This window comes from Phycodurus eques, chromosome 22 (genome assembly GCF_024500275.1).
Source record: "Phycodurus eques isolate BA_2022a chromosome 22, UOR_Pequ_1.1, whole genome shotgun sequence".
Classification (NCBI taxonomy): domain Eukaryota; kingdom Metazoa; phylum Chordata; class Actinopteri; order Syngnathiformes; family Syngnathidae; genus Phycodurus; species Phycodurus eques.
This window is the reverse complement of record NC_084546.1, coordinates 2,011,663-2,036,882: the sequence shown is the minus strand read 5'-3', so window position 1 is coordinate 2,036,882 and position 25,220 is coordinate 2,011,663. Positions and strand designations below refer to the sequence as shown.

At 44.5% G+C, this 25,220-nt stretch overlaps 2 protein-coding genes across 2 annotated transcripts; both read left to right on the top strand.

Moving 5' to 3' along the window:
* Positions 1–4,221: 4,221 nt before the first annotated feature.
* Positions 4,222–18,392, top strand: pah (phenylalanine hydroxylase). The gene is made up of 13 exons (XM_061667744.1): positions 4,222–4,361; positions 5,607–5,726; positions 13,980–14,162; positions 15,408–15,497; positions 15,855–15,922; positions 16,268–16,464; positions 16,542–16,677; positions 16,758–16,838; positions 17,081–17,135; positions 17,209–17,304; positions 17,629–17,762; positions 17,860–17,975; positions 18,054–18,392. The coding sequence occupies exons 1-13, from the start codon at positions 4,290–4,292 to the stop codon at positions 18,095–18,097; spliced, it is 1,392 nt and encodes a 463-aa protein (XP_061523728.1). The 5' UTR covers positions 4,222–4,289; the 3' UTR covers positions 18,098–18,392.
* A 326-nt stretch (positions 18,393–18,718) lies between these two features.
* th2 (tyrosine hydroxylase 2) lies at positions 18,719–22,158 on the top strand. The gene is made up of 12 exons (XM_061667537.1): positions 18,719–18,979; positions 19,732–19,906; positions 19,983–20,071; positions 20,152–20,219; positions 20,288–20,338; positions 20,415–20,560; positions 21,047–21,182; positions 21,255–21,324; positions 21,396–21,452; positions 21,607–21,702; positions 21,782–21,915; positions 21,993–22,158. The coding sequence occupies exons 1-12, from the start codon at positions 18,746–18,748 to the stop codon at positions 22,156–22,158; spliced, it is 1,422 nt and encodes a 473-aa protein (XP_061523521.1). The 5' UTR covers positions 18,719–18,745.
* The last annotated feature ends 3,062 nt before the right edge of the window (positions 22,159–25,220 follow it).

Sequence of the window (25,220 nt, the reverse complement as noted above, 5' to 3'; positions counted from 1 at the left end):
ATGACACAAAGGTGTTCTCTGTCAATTGAGTGTCTGTTGTCGTACTGGAGCGGCTCCAACTACCGGAGACAAATTCCTTGTGTTTTTTGGACACACTTGGCAAATAAAGATGATTCTGACACTGATTCAGATTTTTTGCTTCAGTTCAATGGACATTGCGCCGCTCCTTCTGGTGTGCATGCCTCCTTGGCCCCCTGATTTGCTTTGTTGTTGTTATTGTTGTTTGACGAGAGTAACGGACCGCAAACAGGTGATAGAAACACTGTATTACAATACCTAAAATCAATGAATTCAATATCATATAATATAAAGGGCCCGTTTTGCTGAGAGTGCCTTGGAGGCGAGCCTTGGCTTGACTGTTACCCCCGAGTGTCAGCCTTAGCGCCCCCTTAGGACCCGGGCCACGAGCCGCGGTCCGTCGCTCACCTGCGGCGACGGAGGAGGTGTTGAGTGACAGGTGAAAGTGACCACCGCGCCTGTGAGGGGTTAACACCTTTTGTGCGTGATCTGGGAGGCAGCGAGGAGCAGTGACCCCCCCCCCCCCCCTCAGGTGCGAGGGTCCTAGTGGGCCACTTCATCCATTGAATCTTATCTGTATCTTCAGCACACGGTGTTGTTTGGGATGCGAAGATTAGCGAAGAAGACAAGTGTCCATCTGCAGGGAGTACTTCCTGTTTGCACTTGTTCAGATCGGGGAGAGGAGTGGCGGTCGATCCTGGGAGACTTCCCGTCAGGGCCACGTGCGGGGGTGTCAAAAGTCAATTGTGCGAGCCGGTGGCGTGCGGAAGGACGGCTGCCCGTTCCCAGCATGCAACGGTGGCGGGGGTTAAGAGCCGTGGAAAAAAAGGCTCCATTATGCCGAGTGAGAACGGCGCATGTGGCCGGGTGTCTCAAAAGTTTCACTCTTTTCTCCGCTCCCCCTTCTAAGTCTCTCCGGAACAATGATCAGTCCCCCGTCCCCCTCGAGGAGAGAAAACACCGACGACACTCACAGGAGCGGTTCATTAAATCTTGGGAATCTTGTGAAAACACAATCAGGAGCCACGCAGTGGCGCTACGCTTGGCTTCCTCGCGCCAACTGGGCTTTTTCAACGACCGTGAGGCCCTTTTCCACTGAAACCTTACTGTTAGCAACTACGCTGCATTCTAGAAAAATGGGAAAACTCAGACCTCCGAATATGAAAATGTCATCCTACCCAAAGTCAGAGTTACCAATGTTAGACTCTCGCAACAATGCGCCCCCACGAAATGGCTTTCAAACTATAGATATCTTAATTGTACGAGAAAGGGCAGCCTAACCCAAACTTCAACAAATCCGAACCAGAAGAGACCATCCAGCAATGCTTTAATGCGGACTGTTTCGAGGTTCAGTGACGAGTATGTTTTCTGTTAAAATATGTAAATACAATTTAAAAAAAAAAGTAAATAAATTGACATCTTGACCAAGAAATTATGGGACGCATCCAGGATTTACAAAGTGCTTTAATGCGGACTCTTTTAAGTTTTATCGACTAGTACATTTGCTGTTCAGGAATGCAAGTAAATAACAAAAAGTTGACATGTTAATCAATAAATAGTGGGCTGTGTCCTGCATCACAAAGTGGGCTCTTTCCAGTTTCAGCGAAAATACATTTTCTCAGGATTGCAAGTAAATAACTAATATGACATCCAAATCAACAAATAATGGGATGCGTCCTGCAAAGCAAAGTCCTTTAATGCAGACTTGTTCATGTTTCAGTGACTAGTTATTATTATTTTTTTTTAAGGAATGCAAGTATATTCATATATTATGTCAACTTAATCAACAAATAATGGGATGCGTCCTGGAAAGCAAAGTGCTTGAATGCAGACTCTTTCAAGTTTCAGTGACCGGTTATTTTACTGTTAAGGAATGCAAGTAAATAGTACGGAAGCGTATTGCATTCACTTGGATTAAAAAAATAAAAATAAAAAAAAACCTCCTGTTTTTCTGACTATTTGTTTTTCTGTTTTTGGGACTCATTTTTTTCCACCTGTTTTTCTGACAAATTTTTTTCCGGAGTTATCGGGACATGTGGAACTCACGCGAGAACCTGCAAACTGCAAGTGACTCTTTCCGGAATCCGTAGTAAGCAACATGACCAGCTTATTCAGTTTGATCCAGTTTTATTTTGATATGGGTTTAAAACACTGGGAGATACTCCTGTCTTTGAGTCACGTAGATGGTATTGTTTTTAGTTTGTCGACATTACGCAGGCACCTCAATTGAACCGGTAAGGTAAACGTGTATGGGCAGGTTGAAGGTGTGCGAGCAGTAACCCGCCATTAGTGAGTCCGCAAAGAGTCACTTGCGGTTTCGCAGGTTCTCGCGTGAGTTTGATGTGTCCCGATAACTCCGGGAAAAAAATGAGTCCGAAAAACAGAAAAAAATAGTCAGAAAAACAAAGCCCTCAAAAAAATGACTCAGAAAAACAGGAGTTTTTTTTTTTTTTTTTTTATTATATATATTATCCAAGTGAATGCAATACGCTTCCGTTAAATAGCAATAATTGGACATCTTCCTCAAAAAAATCATAATGTGCTTCACAGTTTTTTGTAAAACTGTACATTTGGATAACAATAATAAGGATATTTCTTCATGAAATAAATAATTTGGTTCATGGCTGCCATAATTGTTGGCCACTTCTGTACTTCCTGTTGACCCGTCCCAAAGTGCGCCTTTGCACGTCATGCCCAGTCCTACACTGCCCTCTTGTGGCATCTGTTGCTGTCTCAGCCTTACAAATGGACTCGTTGGGAAACGATGAGTCCTTAGTCACCATTAGTACACGAATAAAGCTGCCTATTGATCAGAGAAATGTTAACTGATTAAAGGGAGGCAACACGCCTAACACCGATTGCCGATTAGTGACTAAGTTGTGACTGGTGCGAGTCCAAAGGAGACCGAATGGACCTTCATTTCAACTTTCACATGAATCTGATGATCCAGCGAGAACTTGCTCCAGATTAAATCGACTATGACCGGTTTTCCCGAGCAAAATAGGCCACGTTGTCTCCCTGCGAGTTATTAATAACCTGCAAAGATAACACTTTGCAGGCATTTTTTCCATACGTGTCGGAGCCACAGCAATAGATGTACGTAAGGGGGTTATGTGTCTGTAAAACATTTCAATTTAAGATGAAAACAAATTCTCTTACTTCATAAAAACATGATATATTAATTGATTTCATTGATGAATTCATCAATTCCCGAACAAAATAAATACACTGTTCAATGTAAATGTCAATTAATTTATTTTCCAATTTCTTACAAAATAAATACATTTACCAATTATCTTATGAGATAAATACATGGAAAAAAATGGATTTTTAAAATTTACACAGGTAAAAAAAAAAAAAGATTTAATGTGAATATTAAATAGTAAACTTACAACGACATAACTAATCCTCATTTTAACTACCTTTAATTGTAGGTAATTTAATGACAATTCACAAATGATCCTAAAGCTCTTAAAGTAGCTGTCATTAAGCCTCTTCTAAAAAATAGAACGCTGGACGCTTTCCGTGTTAACAAGCTACAGACCCGGCCGTCTCACAACTTCCTTTCGGAGCCAAGATTGTTGAGAAATTTTCAATCAACTCAGCAATTTCTTGAATTGAAATGGACTTTTTGACAAGCTTCAATCAGGTTTCCGAGCCCATCACAGTACAGAATCTGCTCTTATCAAAGTGCTAAGTGATATAAGGTTGAATACTGACTTGGGAAAGGTGTCAATTCTTGTCTTGTTGGATCTCAGTGCGGCTTTTGATACTGTGGATCATCATATACTGCTCAACAGGTCGGAAATGTGGGTAGGACTAAATGGAACAGTGCTTAAGTGATTCAGGTCCTACCTGGAGGAAAGGAGATATTTTGTAACCAATCTCATCGACTGACAATGACCTACGGGGGTCCCTCAAAAGTCAAAGGTCAGTTCTCGGACCCCTCCTGTTCAGCCTGTATATGCTACCCTTGGGTCAAACTCTTCAGAACTTGAATTTTGACTGTCATAGTTATGCAGATGACACCACCACCCCCAAACACGAGACCGCGCACATTTTAGGTCACCGCCATTCAGAGCACATGGGATCCCACCGCAGGGCTGTTTCACAAGTAGCGCCCTGTCACATTCCATAGCAGAGGGGTGTGTCTGTGTGTGGCGTCACGTGACCTGCTGCGTAACAAGAAGTGGCGGCCTCGCGAAACAAAATCCGGCAAAAGCCAAACCCTCCGTACACAAAACACACAGCACACCTGCACGTCAGAGAAAATGGACGCGGCTTACAAGAGAATCAACGGGAGGTCCAGTCAGGATGGCGAGCCGGAGCAGCAGGACAAAGGGGTAGGTCTGCAAAAACAAACCAAAGAACATGTAGCAATGCAGTGGTTTTGGGTAGTTTGCAGTTCTGAATAAGAGCAGGATGTCTAAAACAAAATCAGTAAAGCTCAGAGTAGCTTTTACTTGTATCAAGGCACACAGCACAAAACATTGCTGGATGCGAAAGAATGCTGTCATCATTCCTCTCCGTTCATATTTTGTCGTGTAAGCAGTGGTGTTTCTCACACCTGCGTTGCATAAAGTCCTCCAACCAGGACACAATTCCACAATTGCGGCAATCTACTGTATTTCTATTTTGAAGTGTATCAAATGTGTTATTGCGACAGAAAATGAAGAAATTATTTTGTTGTTGTTGTACTGTAGAAGCAGTGTTTCCCACCTGTGTTCCATGGAATCCACCAACCTTTCGGCAATTGTAGAAAACTATTTCTATTGCTGGCGCAATTGTGGAATGTTGTCCGAACATCCCGGTTGCTGGATTTCCATTCCACCAATGCCGCACGCACCCCTTAAGCACTGTTTCTGACAAGCGCTTCACCTCGGTGCTGCGTGAAGTCCGCCCATCGCTTGATCGCTGGACAATATTCCACAAAACCGCGAAACTTTACAATTGTGGAATGTAGTCCGACAACGAGGATCGTAGAATGTTGCTCAACGATTCCCGACTGGTGGGCTCCATGCAATACAGGTGTGAAGCACTTGTCAGAAACACACACACACACACACACATATATTTTTATGTGGAACCGAGATAGTGTGCCGAAATAAAAGCGACAATAATGATTTATTTTTGTTACGAGCTTGAGTCACTTTTTTAAAACATACTGCTATGACTTTTTTTAGGTGAAACTTCCAATGCGGTTTTCCTAGAATGAGTGCACAGAAATAAAATCGACTGCAAGAGATTGCAATTTTTTCCCCCTCATGTTTTAAACACGCTGTTGTTTTTGTTTTGAACTGTAACCGCGGTGAAAGAGGGCATCTGGACTGGAATATTCCGGAGACAATAGCTGGAACGTCAGAGGAACCTGAGCGGCAAAAACGGCTGATGAAATCTGACAGCGAGCCAATGTTTTGATTACCACAAACGTTTTGAGTTTTAATCCGTTTCCCTTCTGTTTGGATTCTCTGGGTGTGTTCGTTTGATCACGTAGCTTTTTTTCCCTCCTGACGTGGCAGCGCTTAAAAGGCTCAAATAGATGCAAATAACACTTTGGGATATTCATAACAAGGTGTTGTTGTTCTCAGAGGCGGCGTGGCTCCATGTACCTGGAAGAGGAAACCAGCAAAAAGAGCGAAGTCATCTCCTGCATCTTCTCGCTGAAGGAGGAGGTGGGCGCCTTGGCCCGTGCGTTGCGACTCTTTGAGGTAGGACAGGACCATTCGTTCATGCCCCTTTTCAAAAAAGCATCTTGAATTCCTGCGGAGACACACGACAACAAGAAATGAGCCAATAACTGGGCTGAGGCGTCGGGCAGAAATGCATATGCAACAAAAAGCATTTTAGAAAGCGCATAAGAAAAAGCAGCAAATTTACTGCTCGCACACAAAATTGACTCGCACTTGATTGCATTTAAGGGGCAAAAGGTCAACATTTGGGTCACATGTTTCAAACTCAAGGCCCGGAGGCCAGATCCGGCCCACCACATCATTTTATGTGGCCCGCGAAAGCAAATCATGCGTCAACTTCCATGAGGATTGCTGAAATCTGGCCCAAATTTCAAAGAGTCATACGGAATGAAAAATAACGTTGCGTTTTTTTTGCTTTGGTTACCAAACCCTTGAACACTAGTTGAACCAACTCGTCACGATCCTTGACTTCTGATTCCGAAATGAGTCGATCATCCATTTGTTTTTCATATATAATAATACGATGAGGCACTTAAACATTGAGAAGGTTTCACAGTCAGAAGGGCCCTCTGGGGGTGAATGTAACTTCAAATCAACAAAATGGAGTTCCACACCTCATACTCAGGGGAGGGCTGGAGCCCTGAAAATGGACTTTTCCCCCCCCAAGAGGAAGCACTTATTTTCACATTATCTGTAAAAAAAAGATATACGGTAGTACCTTGACGAGTACAGCTGCAACAATCATCAGTTAATCAACAACAAGTCGATTATCGAAGTCACCGACAGCTGTTTGGAAATATTAATCATTGGGACCTTATTTAACTTAAAATTGTCCAAATCCTCGGAATTTCAGCCTCTCAACAGAAACTATTCTCAAGTTTCGCCACTGTGTAGTTTGCTTTCGAGAGAATTAATAATCAATGAAATAAAAAAACAAAAACTGAAATTGATGATTTGTGGAAAAACAGAAAAATCTGCTATTTTATTTGAAGGCCACATCGCCCAGCTCTCCTTTGAGATAAAGCCCCTCCCACTTCTAATCACCTCACAGGACGCGGCAGCTGACTTTGTCGCCACTTTCATGGGATTTGTCGGTGGCACTCCTGGCTGAATGCCAAATTGTCCCGACTTTATGGCTGTGACTGCGTTTTAGTCAAATGAAAACGAACCAAAACGAACGGGTAAATAAATCATTAAGGTCTCATCGCTGGGCGTCTAAACGTTCATCCCAGTTTGTTTTTGTGCCGGCGACCTTTCGGAAGAGGCCTCATGACTAAATAAACGGCGCTTATCTCACATGGGTTCGCATGCCGCATTGATCCACTGACCCACAGGGCCAAACGACTATACAATAACAGGGCACGACGCGGCCCCTTACCCTCGAGATGGTCAACAGTACAATACGTATTTACTGACAAATAAGCCACACAAATGGTGGAGTTTTATAAATTTAAGGTGAACCCTAATCTTATGTTGCGGGTCAAACAGACCCATTTTGAAAACCTGATTTTATTATTATGACTTTTTTGATTATTATTAATAGAATTAGGTTGTTGTTGTTGTTGTTGTTTTTTCATCGATGAACATTGTTGGTAAGGAAGATAACCATTTTTTTTGGGTCAAGTTTAAGTTTGCAATGAGGTGACTTAACAGCGCCACGAAAAAGGGGGACTGATTCAAAGAAAGCGAGTATAAATGTATAATCCGGAAATAAACGATGAATATACGCACTTTGAAGCAGTCAAATGAAAAGAGGGATAAATGCAAAGATGAAACGATAGAATTACTTCCAAATAATGCCAATATGGATCCTGGGGTTGGGGGGGAACTTTCAAAAAGGGCAAAAAATTCATCTAACATTGAGTTGGGTTAAAATGTATATAAATTGCGGAGTAAACTACAAGCGTTAACCATAATATATTATAATAAAACAATAACATAAGGTGATAAGCTATTACTATTGTGTAAAACAGTGTAGGTATTCAAAAGTATAACCTGTTTAAACATGTAACTTTGCTGACATGACTACACCTGCCTGTGTTTTTTTAAAAATGGATTTATTATTTTTTTAATTTTATTGATTTGCAGAGTCTGCGTACGTGACTTATTGCTCGACTCCACAAGGATTGGCAGCGCTTCTAGTATTTAATCATCATCAAGGTTAGACATGTAAAAGTGCAACTCCCGCTAGGGAAAAGTAAGACGTGAAAATAACGTGAGAAGTCAACAGATGGAATCGTGTTTTGAGGATTTTTTTATTGTTCATGTTGTGTTAATTGAGTTTTGATTTTGTCTGGGGTGGGGTTGTCGTCGTCGTATGAAAACACAAGTTCCTCTCTGGACCTATGAGCTGACACCCTCCCAATCCTCCCCCTGACCCTCCCTCCGCCTCCTCAATAAAACAGCTGGAATGACCCAAATCCACCCCCCCCCCCCCTCACCCCCCACCCCCTCCAACCAGGCTCATCGCCACACTAATGGAGAGTGCGCTTCATGTGACTTGGCATGTGATGCCCTGACCTGGCTGCTGGGATTTTCGGAGCTGGCTTTGGCACCAGCGACAAAATTCAAAGAGCTTTTCTGCGAAAAGAACGCCGACCCCCGAAGGAGCAAGAAGCAGAATTGTGCCATTGTGGCTTTTGAAGTGATGATTAGTGGAATCCAAACTTGCTGACCTCTTCACATGAAAAGCCGTTTGAGCATTTATTCGATCTTCTTGATATCCAACTTCAGGTCCGTCCGTGTATAGTACGCTCTTTGTCACGAGTAAGACTATCGAGTGCGCTCGTAGAACGGCTAGGGCACACAAGTAGGGCAATTGCATGTTCATAATGAGTCAAAACTCCTCATTGGGATTTTGGTTAATAGTGTGTGACACATGCCTCGTCGTGTTCCTTGCGCAAAACAGTAGTTTGCGAGTAAGATTTCATTACGTACTAGTAGGCCAAAAGTGGAAAATTATGAGTAAGACACCATAGAGGACAAAGAGTGTACCGGTACAAGGAGCTTAAACTGGCGACTCAAGGATCTCCAATAACTGCTCAAACAGCTTTCCATAAAGCTTACTCTGAATCTTTTTCCCACTAGTGTCTTCCAATACTGTAGGACATTTCTGCATACAAGTAGGAAAGCCTCATCTCACTCGTGTGGCAAAACTGTGAGAACTGCGTGCTAATAGTACCGCTAATGACATCAAATTCTACTAGTTACCATCTAGATGCGCAGTTTTGATTCACTCGTATTTGTCCGACGAATATGCCAAAGTTGTCCTACTAGTGTGAAAAGACGTCATACAGTACTGCAAGAAAAAAACAATACTAGTAACTGAGACACAGTCAGTCTACCAGTGACCTGAATAGTCTTACTATCCATATATTTGCGTATTCTTGCGTCACAGTTACATCGACAAATTACGCACGGCTCACTTTCTAAAAAGCGTGGAACTCCAGATTTAGAAGGAAATCAGTTTAAAAGTATCACATGTGACCATTTTTTAGTGTTTTCTGCTCATGTGCTCCATTATGTTTGACCTCTTTAGTCGTGAGCGTTACTCATTCAGTGTGTTCCGTATGGCAACATTTACTGGCAGTTACTATACTTCGGCTTTTGTTGACTTGTTTTTAACCATTCGTCTCCCAGGGTGGAATGATGATGATAAAATGTACATCTTTAGTGCATTTGTAAATCCACAGATTCAACGTGTGCACTTGTTTAGAAATGACTTCAAAAGGCTCTATAATTCTCCTTCTACGCTCTTCACTGATTTCCTTGGACTTTCCAGTTGTTCTGAGCAGTGGTCAAACAAGACTCTCTCAGTAAAAAGGGCTCAGGCACAATTCATAGCGACGCTCTTTCGAAGCTCGTATGAGAAAATCAAAAGCAACATCAAACTTTTTCAATTCAATTCCTTTCAACACGAGGAAACGTGAGGTGCGTTACCTGGCTGCATCTCAACGAGTTCTCACATTCAGACGCTGCTCCCGTCACGCGACGCTCTGCTCGTCCGAGAGGCGGAATCTTGACGCATTCCCTTCGTCGACTTACATTTTTACATTCCACTTTCACCCTCGTTTTTACTTCTTGAGACTATTTTGAATTTTTGAGAGCGGAGTAGCCCAGTTTTCAAGGCTACGAGCTCCAGCCGCACCATCGTCGGACACCGACGAGGCTCTTCGGCTATCCCGCAGCCTTCGCCTCCAAAATTCCGACCAAATCAACGTGAGTATGGACTCGTGCACCACTTGCACCCTTTTGCTTGAGAGGCTTGCCCTGCTAGAGAGACTTGTCCGCCAACTAGAGCAGAGAAGCTTGAGCGCAAATGCCGTGCAACTAAACTGGAGGTGTTCCGTCAGGCATGCGGGGGGATAGTTTTCGAAAATACAAAAAAGCTCTCGTTTCAGCTCAAACTAATTATTTTTCCAAAATAATTGGCCTTAATAATAATCACCCTAAATACTCATTTGATACAGTAAAAATGCTAAAGGCAGCTTACTTCCTACAGCTCCTCCTTCGCAGCTGATGATTTCATGCAATTTCTCGTCCCTCTTCTTGGGAAACTTGTTGAAGAGCTGATTTTAATCTTAGGACCCTCAATCTCAAATATCAAAGTATCACTCTCTTCCGGCGCTGTACCTGTACCTTTCAAGACAGCCGTTATTTGTCCCTTATTCAAAAGAACCAACCTCGACAACTGAGAGTCTTTGCAGTTCCAGGCCAGTGTCAAATCTCTCATTTATTTCAAAAAGTCTTGACAAACATTGTAGTACAATAGCTTAACGATCACATGGCCTCAAGCAATCTAATTGGACTTCTTCAGTCAGGATTCAGGGCAGACCACTCTACTGAAACAGCCCTTGCAAAAGTGACCAATGATCTTTTACGAGCTATGGATTGAGACACGGCGGCCGACTGGTTAGAGCGTCAGCCTCACAGTTCTGAGGACCCGGGTTCACTCCCCCGCCCCGACTGTGTGGAGTTTGCATGTTCTCCCCGTGCCTGCGTGGGTTTTCTCCGGGCACTCCGGTTTCCTCCCACATCCCATAAACATGCATGAATTGGGGACTCTAAATTGCCCGTAGGCGTGACTGTGAGTGCGAATGGTTGTCTGTTTGTATGTGCCCTGCGATTGGCTGGCAACCAGTTCAGGGTGTACCCCGCCTCCTGCCCGATGACAGCGGGGATAGGCTCCAGCACGCCCGCGACCCGCGTGAGGAGAAGCGGCTCAGAAAATGGACGGATGGATGGATTGAGACACCTCATCAATATTATTATGACTTGACCTCAGCGCTGCCTTTGATACCGTTGATCACAGCATACTACTAGATCACCTCGAAAACGCGTATCGGTATTGCAGGCCCAGCACTTTCTCGGTTTAGAGCTTATCTCTCGGGTAGGACGCACCGTGTAATTCAAGGTACTGTCAACTCAGAGTATTGTAATCTCACTTGCAGAGTTCCGCACGGATCGGTATCCGGCCATCTTTTGTTCAGTATTTATATGCTGCCGCTCGGTGATAATATAAGATGTATATAAAATGAGCTCTCTCTATTATGCCAACAATATTCGGCTATACATGCCATTAAAACGACCTAGTCCATGCGATTGCTCTAATCTGGAGTGGTGCCTCACTGAGAATAAACAGTGGATGTTCTGTAACGTTTTGCTCCTTATCCCTGAGAAAACTGAGCAGTTGATTATTGGTCCTGCTAAACATAGCCACTTGTTTAAGGACACCGCTCTGAGTTTTGACAAAAGCACCATCTGGAGTGGTGTCTCGCTGAGAATAAACAGTGGATGTTCTGTAACATTTTGCTCCTTAACCCTGAGAAAACTGAGCTGTTGATGATTGGCCCTGCTAAACATAGCCACTTCTTTAAGGACACTACTCTGAGTTTTGACAAAAGCACCATTACCCAAAGTCAGACAGCAAAAAATCTTGCCGTTATATTTCATCCAACTCTCTCCTTTCAAAAGCACATTAAGAAGATTACCAAAACTGCATTTTTTTTTTTTTCATCCTCGCAATATCGCTAAGATACGGCCTATCCTATCACCTCGTGATGCAGAGATCATAATCCACACGTTTGTTACGTCTCGCCTCGACTGTCGTAACGTGGTGCTTACTGGTCTTCCCGTGTCCAGCGATAAAAGCCTGCAGTTAGTACAAAACGTTGCAGCCAAGACTTATGACGAGGACAAGAACGTTTGATGCTATTACCCCCATTCTGCCCAACTTCCATTGGATCCCGGTCCACTTGAGATGCGATTTTAAGGTCTTGTTACTTCCTCATACAATATTACACGGGTTAGCGCCCTCTTATCTCGCTAACTTAGTTGTACCGTATGTTCCGTCCCGAAACCTACACTTGTAAAACGCTGGTCTTTTGGTGACTCCGAGAGCCGGAAAGAAGTCCACAGGCTCTGGGGCATTTTCGATACGTGCTCTAGTACTCTGGAATGCCCTACCCGCATATATTTGAGCTGCCATCGCAGTGGAAATGTTGAAATGCCTACTTAAGACTTATTTCCACTCTTTGGCATTTAGTTAAAATAAAAGTAGCCCTGTTTTACTGCCGCTTGTCCTATTTCCCCCCCCTCCCCTCGTCTCCTGCTCGGAAAGAGGGCTAAGAGACGTTGACCAAATCAGAGACTGCCTGTTTGGGTTCTGCACCGACCAACTGGGACAAGATCTGAGGTGGACCACTTTTCCCCCCCGGAGTCGTTGCCATGGAGGATTCTGCTCGGAACGACCGGGCCAGGTCCTGAGGCAGAACCACCGAAGGCATCTACCCTGCGGTGCCTTTTTCTCCTTAATTGGACTCTTATGCCATCTTAATGAACATTGTACAGCATCTTGTCATTGTAATAAACATTGTACAGGTGCAGACTATGTGATAAATGTTGCCCACTCGACATCCATTGCAGCCTGCACACCCACCCCACCCCCCCATCTGTGGTCCCTTCCCTAGGTTTCTTTTTTTTTTCTTTAACCGATTGAGGTGTTTAGATTCGGGGATGTCATCAATCATTGCAAACCGGTGGGCCTGTAAAGCCCTTTGAGACTCCTTTGTGATTAAGGGCTATACAAATAAACTTAATAAACTTAACACCTGATTTAAGCAAGACAGTATCAGTCCTGACTGAGACACAGACGGTCATTTCACGACGGTCACATTTTTCTCATGACTTCTGATGGATGCTGGCATGCTTGGCTTTCAAGATGTGCTAAAGATAATTTGAACCAGATGTGGGAATAATGAGAGGCCTGCGTCACTCACGCCCTCGTGTTCCAATCGGCCTATCGCAAAAGAGAACACGACATACACCCTCTCCCCTCCGCCGTGTATGCTACTCGAAGATGCCTTCCAGCGGGTCCCAAACATCCTCACTAGTCTTAGATTTGTTTCATGACTTCACATTTATAGTCCATATGGAGACTCGGCGAATTAAGTCAATGTGTGTGCATAACGATCCCAAACATCTGAGAATTTTAATTTTGAGGGAGGATAAGCAGCTAGCTATGATCATGTCCAAAACCTTAGAGTAGCCTTTGTCATCTTAAACGCTGGTTTTGCTGGTTGAACTCAAATTTAAGACAGTTTAAAGGCCTCTTTGATAAAATTCAAAACCTCACATTCAGAAAATTAGAAATCATTTTCAACCAAACATTTATTGAAACTAAAAGTGCTGAAAAAAAAAACTGTGAATGAAAGTTGTTTTTCCATGAAGGAATTTGCCCACAAGTAAATGCCATCCAACAGCTGTCCATTTGTGTAGAGAAGTATGCGATTCTGCAATCTTTTTATAAAGTTGTTGTTTATTGTGTCTGTGGAAAAAGGTTAACAGTCTTTGGAAGAATGGATGCAAGGATACAATGTTTATTTATAATGATAATTGAAGCCTTCATTTAGGAAAACCACACTGTAATGCCTCATGATATGTTGAAGGTCAAATTGCAAGTTTAAAAAAATGTAGAATATTTTATAAATGGGGGGGGGGGGAAATATTTGGATTCATCTTCTATCAATTTATTCTTGTTCTTTCTCGCAATCAAACGCACAGCCGGCTAATTAATACCAAAAAAAATACAGATAGAAAAGAAGGATGAAGGATCCACTCACAAGTCCAAGAAGAGTAGCCTGAGAGCATTAGGGGTACCATTGCACCACATTGTGGTTAAACCAGTGAAGTGCAAAAAGGCACGACAAGAACAACAACCAACTAGCATCCACTTACTCACATCAATATTGTTGTCCTGGTGCCGTTTTGCAGGAAAAGGGCATCAACCTGACACACATCGAGTCGCGGCCGTCGCGCATAAGCAAGGAGCAGTACGAGTTTTTCATCAACGTGGACTCCAGCTGCTCGCAGGCGCTGGACGATGTCATCGACGGCCTGCGCACGCAGATCAGCGGCCAGGTGCACGAGCTGTCGCGTAACAAACAGAAGGACACCTGGTGAGAGCCAACCCTTAGAAGTAGTCCTTAGATGAATGCGCATCTTCATTTCTTGGGGGGCGGGGACTACTGATCTGAGTTTATTGAGGTTGCGTAGGTGGAAAGAGCAGGATTTAGAAAGATGTTTGACGACCACACGAAAGATTGTCTTGTGGTTGCACAGCTCCAACTGAAAGTACAGTGGGTCACAGTCGCCTCGAGAGGAAGAACGGGGGTATTACTAAAAAGGATGGGCAGGCCTTTACAAACTGGTCTATGTATGAGCAGGGTTGTGGTGCTTCATGGATCCACTCACTAATGGACAGCCATCGTCACTGACGAGACGGGTGGCTCGCCACCCGGCGCTGACCCCGTTATTAGTTGTTTCAAGAATGACATTAGTTTTGCTATAGTTGTGCTATCAGCACGAATAGGCCTGGCGGGAACAGGGGTGCTCAGTGTTGCCCCCGTCCAGGACCAAATTCCGGCCAGAGGGAACATGCCAAGGTCATGGTGGGGCAAGACTGACTGGCCCTACCGAGGCACGGCCACCAGCCGGTCAGAGTCAAGTGGACGCGACGATATTTATGGCCCTGTTGTAAGGGAAGCCTGTTAGGGCCTCATTGTCTCGGAGCAGCCTCAGGCTTTTGGACCACACGGCACAAATGGAAATTCATGAGTGTCTCTTTGCCGGTCATAAATCCAGCAGAACAAGCAGATAGCCTGTATGCACTGCTCTGCTGAGTGTCAACATGCAAAGACACCATGATGTCCGACAGTCCAAAACCCTCGTCATCACCAATATCCATTTGTGCTCCTCCAGCCGCACAATGGTTGATCTGCAGCTATTTTTTTTATGACATTACAATGTCGTTGCTTTTGATAGTACATTCCAGTACCAGTACCATAAAACCCAATCGGACAAAATCTCTCAATCTCGAAGTTTGTCTTTAAAGAAAATGGCAAATAGCAGACGTACTTTTATCTTTTTCTTCATGTTTTTTTTTTGTTTTTTTGCATGGCTCTATTCATGATAGACTTCCCACCAAATTGCATGCTTGTAGAAAGTGGCTTCAGGGCCTGAATGCACCCCCCCAAAAGAAAAGTCGTAAATGTAACATAAAACACATTTTCACCAGGAGTTCTTGGGTAGGGACAGCCTTCGAACTGACAATTTATTTGTCTCCCCCCCCCCAAAAAAAAGGAGAAATCAGAACCAATAAAATATCAATCTAATTCAGTGACTGAAAAACTCTACTCTCCAGTGCCGTGGTTCCCCAACGACATTCAGGACTTGGACCGCTTTGCAAACCAGATCCTCAGTTACGGCTCAGAGCTGGATGCTGATCACCCGGTAAAGTTCTGACGTGTGTCTGTGTTTGTGCATACACACATATCTTCTGACGCCCACGCGGCATATGAAACATGAGGCCCGCAAGAGATGACAGGCCGCCTATTCTCATGGAAACGCACAAATTGATGTCATTGCTATAATTATAGATAATTGCTCCCTTTTGCCACCATCATTAAAGCAAAATATATTCATCATAAAGCTGAAAACCCCTCTCTACAAAGGCTTCCTTTGAATGCACATTTGCATGCTCTCATCGGGGCCTGAGTGCGTAATGCTGTCAAAGGCCACGGGGATTCGTTTGGGTGTCATTTGTGAGATCTAACACAGTTTCTCCTTTTGTGTGTATGTGTCCACCAGGGCTTCACAGACCCTGTGTACCGGACCCGCAGGAAGGAGTTTGCCGACATCGCCTACAACTACAGACAGTAATTTAACTCTTAATTCCTCATCATGTAAAATGAAATTTAACATTGTTGCCAACATCTTTGACAGGTTCATGTGGCGGAGGAACCTGCATCTGAAATTGGTTAACATTGTTAGACCCTATGATCCTGAAACTGTGTTCGCAACAGCTTTTGTAGTACCACCTACTGCCTTGCATAGTTCCGATTCAGAATGAATATATATATATATATATATATAATATACATATATATTTTAATGGTTTTCTTTGTACTTCTCTTGTCGCATTCTGCCTGAAAGTGGCTACTTTTTACTGATTGATAGTTGCCTGTTTTGGTGCTTTTAAGTTTGTGTTTTTGTCCTTGCAGTGGCCATCCCATCCCGCGGGTGGAGTATACAGAGGATGAAAAGGCCACATGGGGCACTGTTTTCAAGGAGCTTAAGACCCTGTACCCGACTCACGCGTGCCACGAACACAACAGAGTCTTCCCCCTGCTGGAGAAGTACTGCGGCTACAGGCAGGACAACATCCCGCAGCTGGAGGACGTGTCCCGCTTCCTGCAGTGTGAGTTGGTATTGGCGTCCGTATTTTGTAGGCACTTTCGAGTCACTCGTTTTTTTTGCGCCTCCACCTTTCTGCAGCGTGTACCGGTTTCCGACTTCGCCCGGTGGCTGGCTTGCTCTCGTCCCGGGACTTCCTCGCTGGCCTCGCCTTCCGCGTCTTCCATTCCACACAGTACATCCGCCACGGCTCCAAACCTACGTACACCCCTGAGCCGTGAGTCTGGGCGGTGGATTCCGAGTGGATGACACAAAGAGAAGGTCTTAGTGTGCGATTAAGTTTGTTTTCTGTTACAGTGATATATGCCATGAGCTCCTGGGGCATGTCCCGCTCTTTGCTGATTCAGGTTTTGCCCAGTTCTCCCAGGTACACAAAGCGCTGGGGACAGACTCCCTTCCCTCTCAATCTGAATAACCCATTGAACACACCTAAAGCACGAATGTCACTCATTTTCAACACAGGCAACGTTGTAGTTACGGTTTCCCTCAGAAGTCTATTATGTCAACGTACACCTCATTAGGGGGCCACAAGACATGATAGTGGTGGGCTGGATGAGGCCTTGAATTTGACACCTGTGACCTAAATATCAATAACATTTCTTTTTTCCTCCAAACAGGAGAATCGGTCTTGCTTCTCTTGGCGCCCCAGACGAGTACATCGAGAAACTTGCAACGGTAGGTTTCTGCATCAAACTGAAGATTCTAGATCGAGCTTGCTGGTGTTGACCAGCCTTTATTTCTGTGTCAGGTCTACTGGTTCACCGTAGAGTTCGGCCTGTGCAAGCAGGGCTCCGAGATCAAAGCATTCGGAGCAGGCTTGTTGTCATCGTTCGGAGAGCTGCAGGTACGTTCATCAGCCAGCCACCACACTGAGTGGAGGAGTCTGCGCTCAGGCAGTGGGTTAGTGGTCCACTTGGGTTTAATATGTCACTGAGCCACACTCCGCCTGGCTGGTGAAGAGAAGGGAAAGGTGGTCCAGTGGCTCAGCGTGGGCCGACGAGCGTCGATGGAAGCCACACGTTGCATCAGTAGAGGATGTTGGCTCAGGCAGAGTGCAAGGGGGAAAGCGAGAGGCCGTAATCATACTCCACTACCTGTTTTTAACAGGAATCTCAAGGCTCACTGATCGTCTGAGAAGTCACTGAATGTGTCATTGCTTGTCTTCCAGTACTGTCTGACGGACAAGCCCAAACTGCTTCCCTTTGACCCAGAGAAGACCAGCGTCCAGAAATATCCTATCACAGAGTACCAGCCCGTCTACTTTGTCGCTGAGAGCTTTGAGGATGCTAAAGACAGAGTCAGGTATGCATGTTCCACGCTAAATACACTACGAGGGTCCGAACATTTTACCTGAAATCCGAAAATCCCTAACATTATGTGACTCTTGCATAACTTACAGGAAGTTTGCCGGCACCATTCCTCGGCCCTTCACTGTGCGCTACAACCCGTACACCCAGAGCGTGGAGGTGCTGGACAACACCCAGCAGCTCAGCAACCTGGCCAACAGCATCAAGAGTATGTTCCAATCCACTATTATAAAACACCAATTATGATAAGCTGCTTCCTAACATGCTTTTCTTCCCTTGGTTGCAGGCGAAATAGGGAAACTCTGTGAAGCCCTGCAGAAACTGGAATGACGTCGTGACCAGACAGCCTGAAGCTTATTATACTTGTATATCAGTTTTTGTGGAGTAAAACACACAACAAAATTACTAGCATACAATAAATAATATTCTGTGTTTTAGTTTAGTGAAACGTGAAGCCTCTCAATGTCAGCACCGTCTCATGTGTTATTCTAGTAGTACTCTTAATATGCACACTAAAACGTGATTTCACATATTATACAAGACTTGTATCATTTGATAATCATTTCCCCCCACATTTGTTTTGCATGGAATATGAATGAAACTAATAAATAGACTAAACTAATAATGTGGTCTCGGTTGTCCTATTTTGCCTTAATTTCAATATTCAAAGTGTTTATTTTCATATGAACACGAACAGCACGCAAATATGTTTCCACTGTACAATAGGAAATGTACATGGCATGGGAAAACAAACAAGGCTAAAAATACACAGCATTTTTGTATGCAACCTGTGAAGACCTGTTTCGGTTGAATGGCTATCACACACTGACGTTAGATAACAAGCGGCCGCTCAATGACTTGCTTTTGGCTCAGTGACGCAAAAGGCGCCCAAAAAGGGCACACACTCATCTGCATTTATCCCTCAGATGAGATGCTATTTAAAGGTCTCGGACTCACACCGCAGTACATCTTTAAACCATGAAGACAGACAGCAGCGCAGGCCAGGCGACACCTTTCAGCGGCCGGAGGCAGAGTTTGATTGAGGATGCCCGGCGGGAGCGCAGCATTGGAGGAGGAGGTTCGGCGGAGCCCTCCCGGGGCGTGGACGCGCGGGTTTTCGAGGAGAAGGAGGGCCGGGTGACCCGCAACGTACTCTTCAACCTCAGCAACGAGAAGAATGCGGGGTTTTTTAAGACGGGTAAAATATTTGAGGTAACCAGGGAGGGGGACACCAAAAACTCTGCCTTTCCGAACAAAATAATGGCTATTGTGTTCATTTAATAATGTTTGTCATTTTTTTGGCTGCTAAACTATTTTTAACCTTATTCAGCACCATAACAGGGTCAAATAAGGAATGTTTATGTAAGTTGTTTTGTGAGTTACAGCATTTTGAGGACCAACCCTTACCGCAGGTAATTGACACCACCCTGAAAATGTTTCTAATGGCTTGTATTAATACATAGTATTGACATAGATGTAAATATATCACAAACTGTGATACCAAAACACTTAAATATCATTCTAAACTCATCTCATTACATTACCCTTAAAAATTAATGGCACATTACAGATTTAATTTTGGAAAAAAAATACACCGCCAAGTGCTCGTGTACGTCTCGACTCTCGTAACTTCCACAGCCAACCCATGCTAAACTTAGCTCCTTCAAAAGCACCTAAAAGCTTGTCTTCCAGTCGAGACTGTCTTACTTCAATATACCTCCTTGGACCAATCACTGTGCAACTTTCCTATTTAGACAGGGCTTTAGTGTCATCTTGTGGCCTCTTCGGGTGCTTCAGAAAGTGCACAAAATCTCCCAATAGATTTTTCAGTAAAAGGCTGTGGATACGTTCCACTTAAAAAAACAAAAAACAAAATGCCAATAGGTACTTACTGAATTCTGAACCACGGCTGTATGGGTGATTACTGTATATATTTCAACAATGTGTGTTTGTCACATTTACAGACATTCGACGCCAAACTCCTCCACGTTGAGAGCCGGCCGGGAAGGAGGTCAAAGAACAGCACGTCCGACTTGGAGTTCTTTGTTAAGTGTGAGGTGAACAGCTCCGACCTGGATCTCTTTGTTAACTCGCTGAAGAGAGTGGTGGATAACGTTAGGTCTATCCCGGAGGAAAAGGGTGTGTTTCGCATTAGTATGAGGGCGGGTGGGTGGGTGTTCCGAGCTTTAATTGCTTGTTTTCATCTCCATCATAGTCCCCTGGTTCCCTCGACAGATAAAGGAGCTGGACAGATGCAACTTGTTGATAACCAAATTCGATCCAGACATAGACGAGGATCATCCGGTGAGCGAACAATAAAATGTTGTCAGCTTTGCTTTTGAAAAGTGAACCTGTGTACAAACCATGTGTGACGTGTCCCGCAGGGCTACACAGACGCAGAATACAGGAAGCGACGCTCCTTCATTTCAGAGCTGTCCTACAGATACAAACAGTCAGTCTTAAAGGAGAGACGCTCCTCCAAAATGTCACTCAGGTGTTGATTAATTTTGTTTGTTGTAGGGGTGAACCACTGCCCGAGGTGGAGTACACAGCAGAAGAAACAGCCACATGGTAAGACAACAGGTGCATGGTGACCATTGCAGGGAAGTGATGAGACGTGACCTAAACAAAGTGTCCATTCAAAAAGGAGGGAGGTGTACAAGAAGCTGCGGAACATCTACCCCAATCTGGCCTGCCGACAGTTCCTGGATGGCCTGCAGCAATTGGAGCGCGAGTGCGGCTACAGCGAGGAGCGCATCCCTCAGCTCAGAGACATTTCCGCCTTCCTCAAAGGTGACACGGCATAACAATCACACCCACTTACAATACTGAAGAGAGACAAAAGGCTTAGTAGTTGCTGGAAGGGTGTTGGGTGTTGATGAATGAATCTATTAGATGTTGGAAACAAAGCCCTCGTGGTCCCTAAATGTTAATTCTGTCCACTGTATACTTTCAACTTGGTAGGGGCCTTTTTCTGTTTCTATTGGGCAAAGCAAGGCCTATGAATGCATGGACATACTCAAAACAAAAACATGAAGTCTTCCTAGAATAGTGCCAAATTGTCGTCACTGCCCACTACCTGTAGGTGTCCATAGTTACTCTTCAGCAAACACTTCCCAAAAGTATAAGATCAGCCAGCTGCCAGGACATAGATGAAACAACTCAACTGTAGGACAGGAAGTTCTTCAGGTTTCAAGTAGTTTCACTTGAGTGATCTTCCAGGAGACGAAAAGGAAATGCTCCAGAGGGTGATAAGTTTGTTGTTGTTGTTCTCCCCAGAGAAAACAGGCTTCCAGCTGCGTCCAGTCGCAGGCCTGCTCTCTGCCAGGGACTTCCTTGCCAGTTTGGCTTTCCGAGTGTTTCAGTGCACACAGTACATTCGCCATGTGTCGGCGCCCATGCACTCCCCTGAGCCGTAAGTCCCGCTGGATTTGTCCACTCCCCTCAAGGTTTGCTCCTTTTACGGATGTCTGACCTCCTCCTACAGGGACTGCTGCCATGAGCTGCTCGGTCACATCCCAATGCTAGCAGACAAAGAGTTTGCCCAGTTTTCCCAGGTATATTGCGTTTGGTGTTCTTTGGTTCTTTTGCTCGAAAAACCTTCACTGATTAGCGTGATCACTTGCAGGAGATTGGACTGGCCTCGCTTGGAGCATCACAAGAAGACATTGAGAAATTATCCACGGTAAGATATATTGCTCTGAATGGGATTCTTTGCTTGATGAAGATCTTAGGACTGAAACATACCAAGAGGCTATGTCTACTGGAATGTGAGTCTTGAACAGCATCTAGTGGCTAAAGCTAATAGCTGCATCCACTTTGCCTCTTTTCCTTTCTAGCTATATTGGTTCACTGTAGAGTTTGGCCTCTGCAAACAGAATGGAGCAGTAAAAGCGTATGGCGCAGGACTTCTCTCATCCTATGGAGAACTTGTGGTAAGTGTCCACCGTGTTCATAACATAGCAGACTTCATCCCATTCTATGCGCCTTGACGCTCTCCAACCCATCTTCTAGTACGCCCTGTCCAACGAGCCAGAGTACAAGCCATTCAACCCGGAGGAGACTGCCGTCCAGCCATACCAGGACCAAAGCTACCAGCCGGTATACTTTGTCTCGGAAAGCTTTGAAGACGCAAAGATTAAATTGAGGTATTTTCTTTGCATCTATTTTATAGGTCAGACTGCTACTGCAACAAATATCTAATCTTTTTTGTTTCCGTACACAGAAAGTACTCTACAACAATTAAGCGACCATTTGTGGTGCGCTATGAGCCTATCACCTGCAGTGTGGATGTTCTGGATCAGCCTAGTAAGATCCAAATTGCTCTGTGTAAGACGCGAGAAGACCTGAAGATGCTGCAGGGCGCCTTGGAGAAGCTCAGCTCCTCCTGAGAACACGACCAGACCAAAAGACTGGAGTCAAATTACATCCATTCAAAATAAGATTCCAAATTTCCAGTTGAATTGCCTCAAATTGCCGTCTCTGGTACTTGGTCTACTGTGACAGAAATAAACATTTATTTTTCATGACTGCATCTAATTTACATATATGATAAGGGAAGAATCCAGCAGCACCAAACCACGACACAAGCAGCACTTGCTCAGAGGCCGTTTGTTTCCAAACCGACAATTTCCATGTTGAAAATTCTTGGAAGGCATTGATCTGTTGTTAAGCAGGGATAATGAGCTTATTATGAATGATTTAAGGATCAAGTTGCCTCCGCTGGTCAAAGTCGGAGCCAACAGTGTGGCCTAGCACATCGACAGGGCCAGGTCAGCGGGACCTCACAGTCGACCGAGCGTCGTCCTCACGGATGCAGTGAGTGCTGGCACGACGTAGTCATCCTTTCATTTCCTACGTGAGACTAGAGATGGACCGCTCTTTGAGGTTTTGACCAAACTCCAGGCTTCTAATCTCTACAGGCGACATCAGAGCCACGCTCATCAATACTCATCATCTCCATTATCAACATAGTCAAGGCCTCAGATCGTCCGCCTTGCTCCCTTTATTCCAATAATTCCAACAGCAAATTAAACCCTGCGCTGGCCTCTATGGGAAACTTTGGAAAAAGAGAATAGTGATAGGGAGTGGCGAGCACAGGCAAACCAGACGTCAAACCCTTGCTCACTCCTTGCATCCGACGCTTTCAAAGCCACAAATCCCAGAGAAACCCCAGCCAGGATGCGGTCTGCCCGAGCGCCAAATAACAGCAGGTTACCGTGGCAATGACGAAGAGATCCGGCAAGATTCCTGCGCTCGGCGCGGCTGACCACAAATCCCAACAGGCTGTATCATCCTGACTCCGAGCAGAAGCGTTTGCAAGGACATCCCGAGTCGACGTTACCGTGGTCGCCTCCTTTGGAGCGGGAACGCGGGTCACCGGGTTCACTGAGCCCTGCGAAGCGCGTGTGAAGTTCATGATTGCATTCTAAACCCTTTGAGGCTCGATACAAATCCTCTTCGCATAAGTTCACCGAAAGGACATGCATTGACTGTGAAGATCCTGACTGACAACATAAAAAATGAGACAAGGACAATGCAAGTACATGGATATAAAGACTTGGGTATTATATGATCTAATAGTGTTCGACTGTAGCTCTGCTTCCTGCAAGGCCATACATTAATCTATCACGGTTACGGATGTTTTCAGTCCGGATAAACCAGTGGAGGGACTCGGAAGGGCGAACAACTACAGTAAAATCATCTGGTTTTCCAAACTTTATTTTTTTGACATATTCTTACATCATTGTGGGAAAACGCTCACAGGAAACGGGACGTGAGATTAGACCAAACGTCCAACTCAAAAAGCTTTAATCTCCCCGCCTTCATATGATGTTGCTCATTAGCTCCGCTGCTCTTGTTGAGCTTAAGGCTTTAAGCAGGAAAAAAATAACCGGAGCAATTAGAAGATAGTCCGATTTTTAAGGATCAATGCAAGGTTGTAGGAACAAGGTCACAACTTACTGCCGTCGTTGTTGTTCTTCTCCTTAGCCTTCAGATGGCGTCCTCGTGGCAGACCTGGGAAGCCTACAAGACTCAGGACTCAAATTTCAGGGCGGGAAAATATCTCAGTGTGCAAATTGAGGCATTCAGAGTGCGCACAGACAGTTATGGCTCTCTGGCTTGTGTGCAGCTGCTGGTCCGGCACCACTTGCCCCCAAAAGCACAACAAACACCCGAGCGGCGACCGCACTGGATTTGTTCAAACAAAAAAGGACGAACACGGAGACCGGTAGCATGTTATGCTTTGCGGGCGGCGGTTTGACGCGCCCTGGCCAAGAAAAATACAAGGTTGACGTACTGGTTTTTAAAGAGTGAAAGGTCTTTAAAGGCCTTGCGTCGTTGTTTGAGGGTAATTAGATGTCAAGATCAGTAAGATGATTCCGTGGGAGGCCATGAACCACACGGTGCCTGGATGCAGTTGGACTGAAGTGCCCATGATCCTCTATCAGGATGTGTGTGATCATGGCCAATAAGTTCAAACATTGCTAAGGTTTAGGATGAATTAAACCAATGTCGGTACCCTTGAGCCATCCCAAACATCTTGTTGAATATCTGTTCATAGCTTTAGGAATCCTTAACAAATAGATTCAGGAAGCAGGAGGTTTGTAGTTTTTGTTTCTGATACCAATAAGAAGAACACAAATGTTTATAAAGAATCCTTGATCTAAACCCAAAGACACCACAAATATTAGCATAAATATCCGCTCATGGCTTTAGTAGTCATGCTAACAAGTCAGGAATCTAGAGGTTAACAGTGTTTCTGATACCAATAAGATCAAAACACAATTGGGTTTATAATTTTTCCAGGAAGTACTATACACAAACATTGGTAAAGAATCCTTGATCTTTACTCAAAAACACCTCAAATATTTCATCTGGAAATCTACTCAAAGCTTTTGTGATTTTGCTAAGAAATGAAAGGACCAAAAACCTCATACCCTTGAAAAATTATTTCAATATTTTTACTAACAGATTTACTTAGAATCGAAAGGTTTAATCTGAACTGCAAAATGAACGGCATCAGAAGGTAGACAGTAGTTTCCCAGAATTGAGACCTCGGAGGTTTCTGTCTTTTGGCACATTGCAGATTACTCCTCCGTGTGTCTGTTCACTGAAACCTCTGGTGTTTTTTGCAAAGTAACATCTATTTAGCAGAGGGTACCAGGGTAAAAAAAAAAAAATGCATTTCCACACTCAGTACATGATGCCCCCCGCTTAGTGTATGATTTAGCTTTTCGGTGCACGGAAGAGATCAGGCAAATATGCAGCATATTTCTGAGTTTCGGGATGTGTCATGGGTTGGGGAATGCTGGAAATCCGGCAATGGATGGATAGACGGACGGTGAGGCAGACTGGCGATGGCACAAATGCCTTGCCTTTGAACTGCGGCTCTACTGGCATGACATAACAGGCCAAAATGGTGTGGGTTGAGTTATATGCGAGCGCCCAG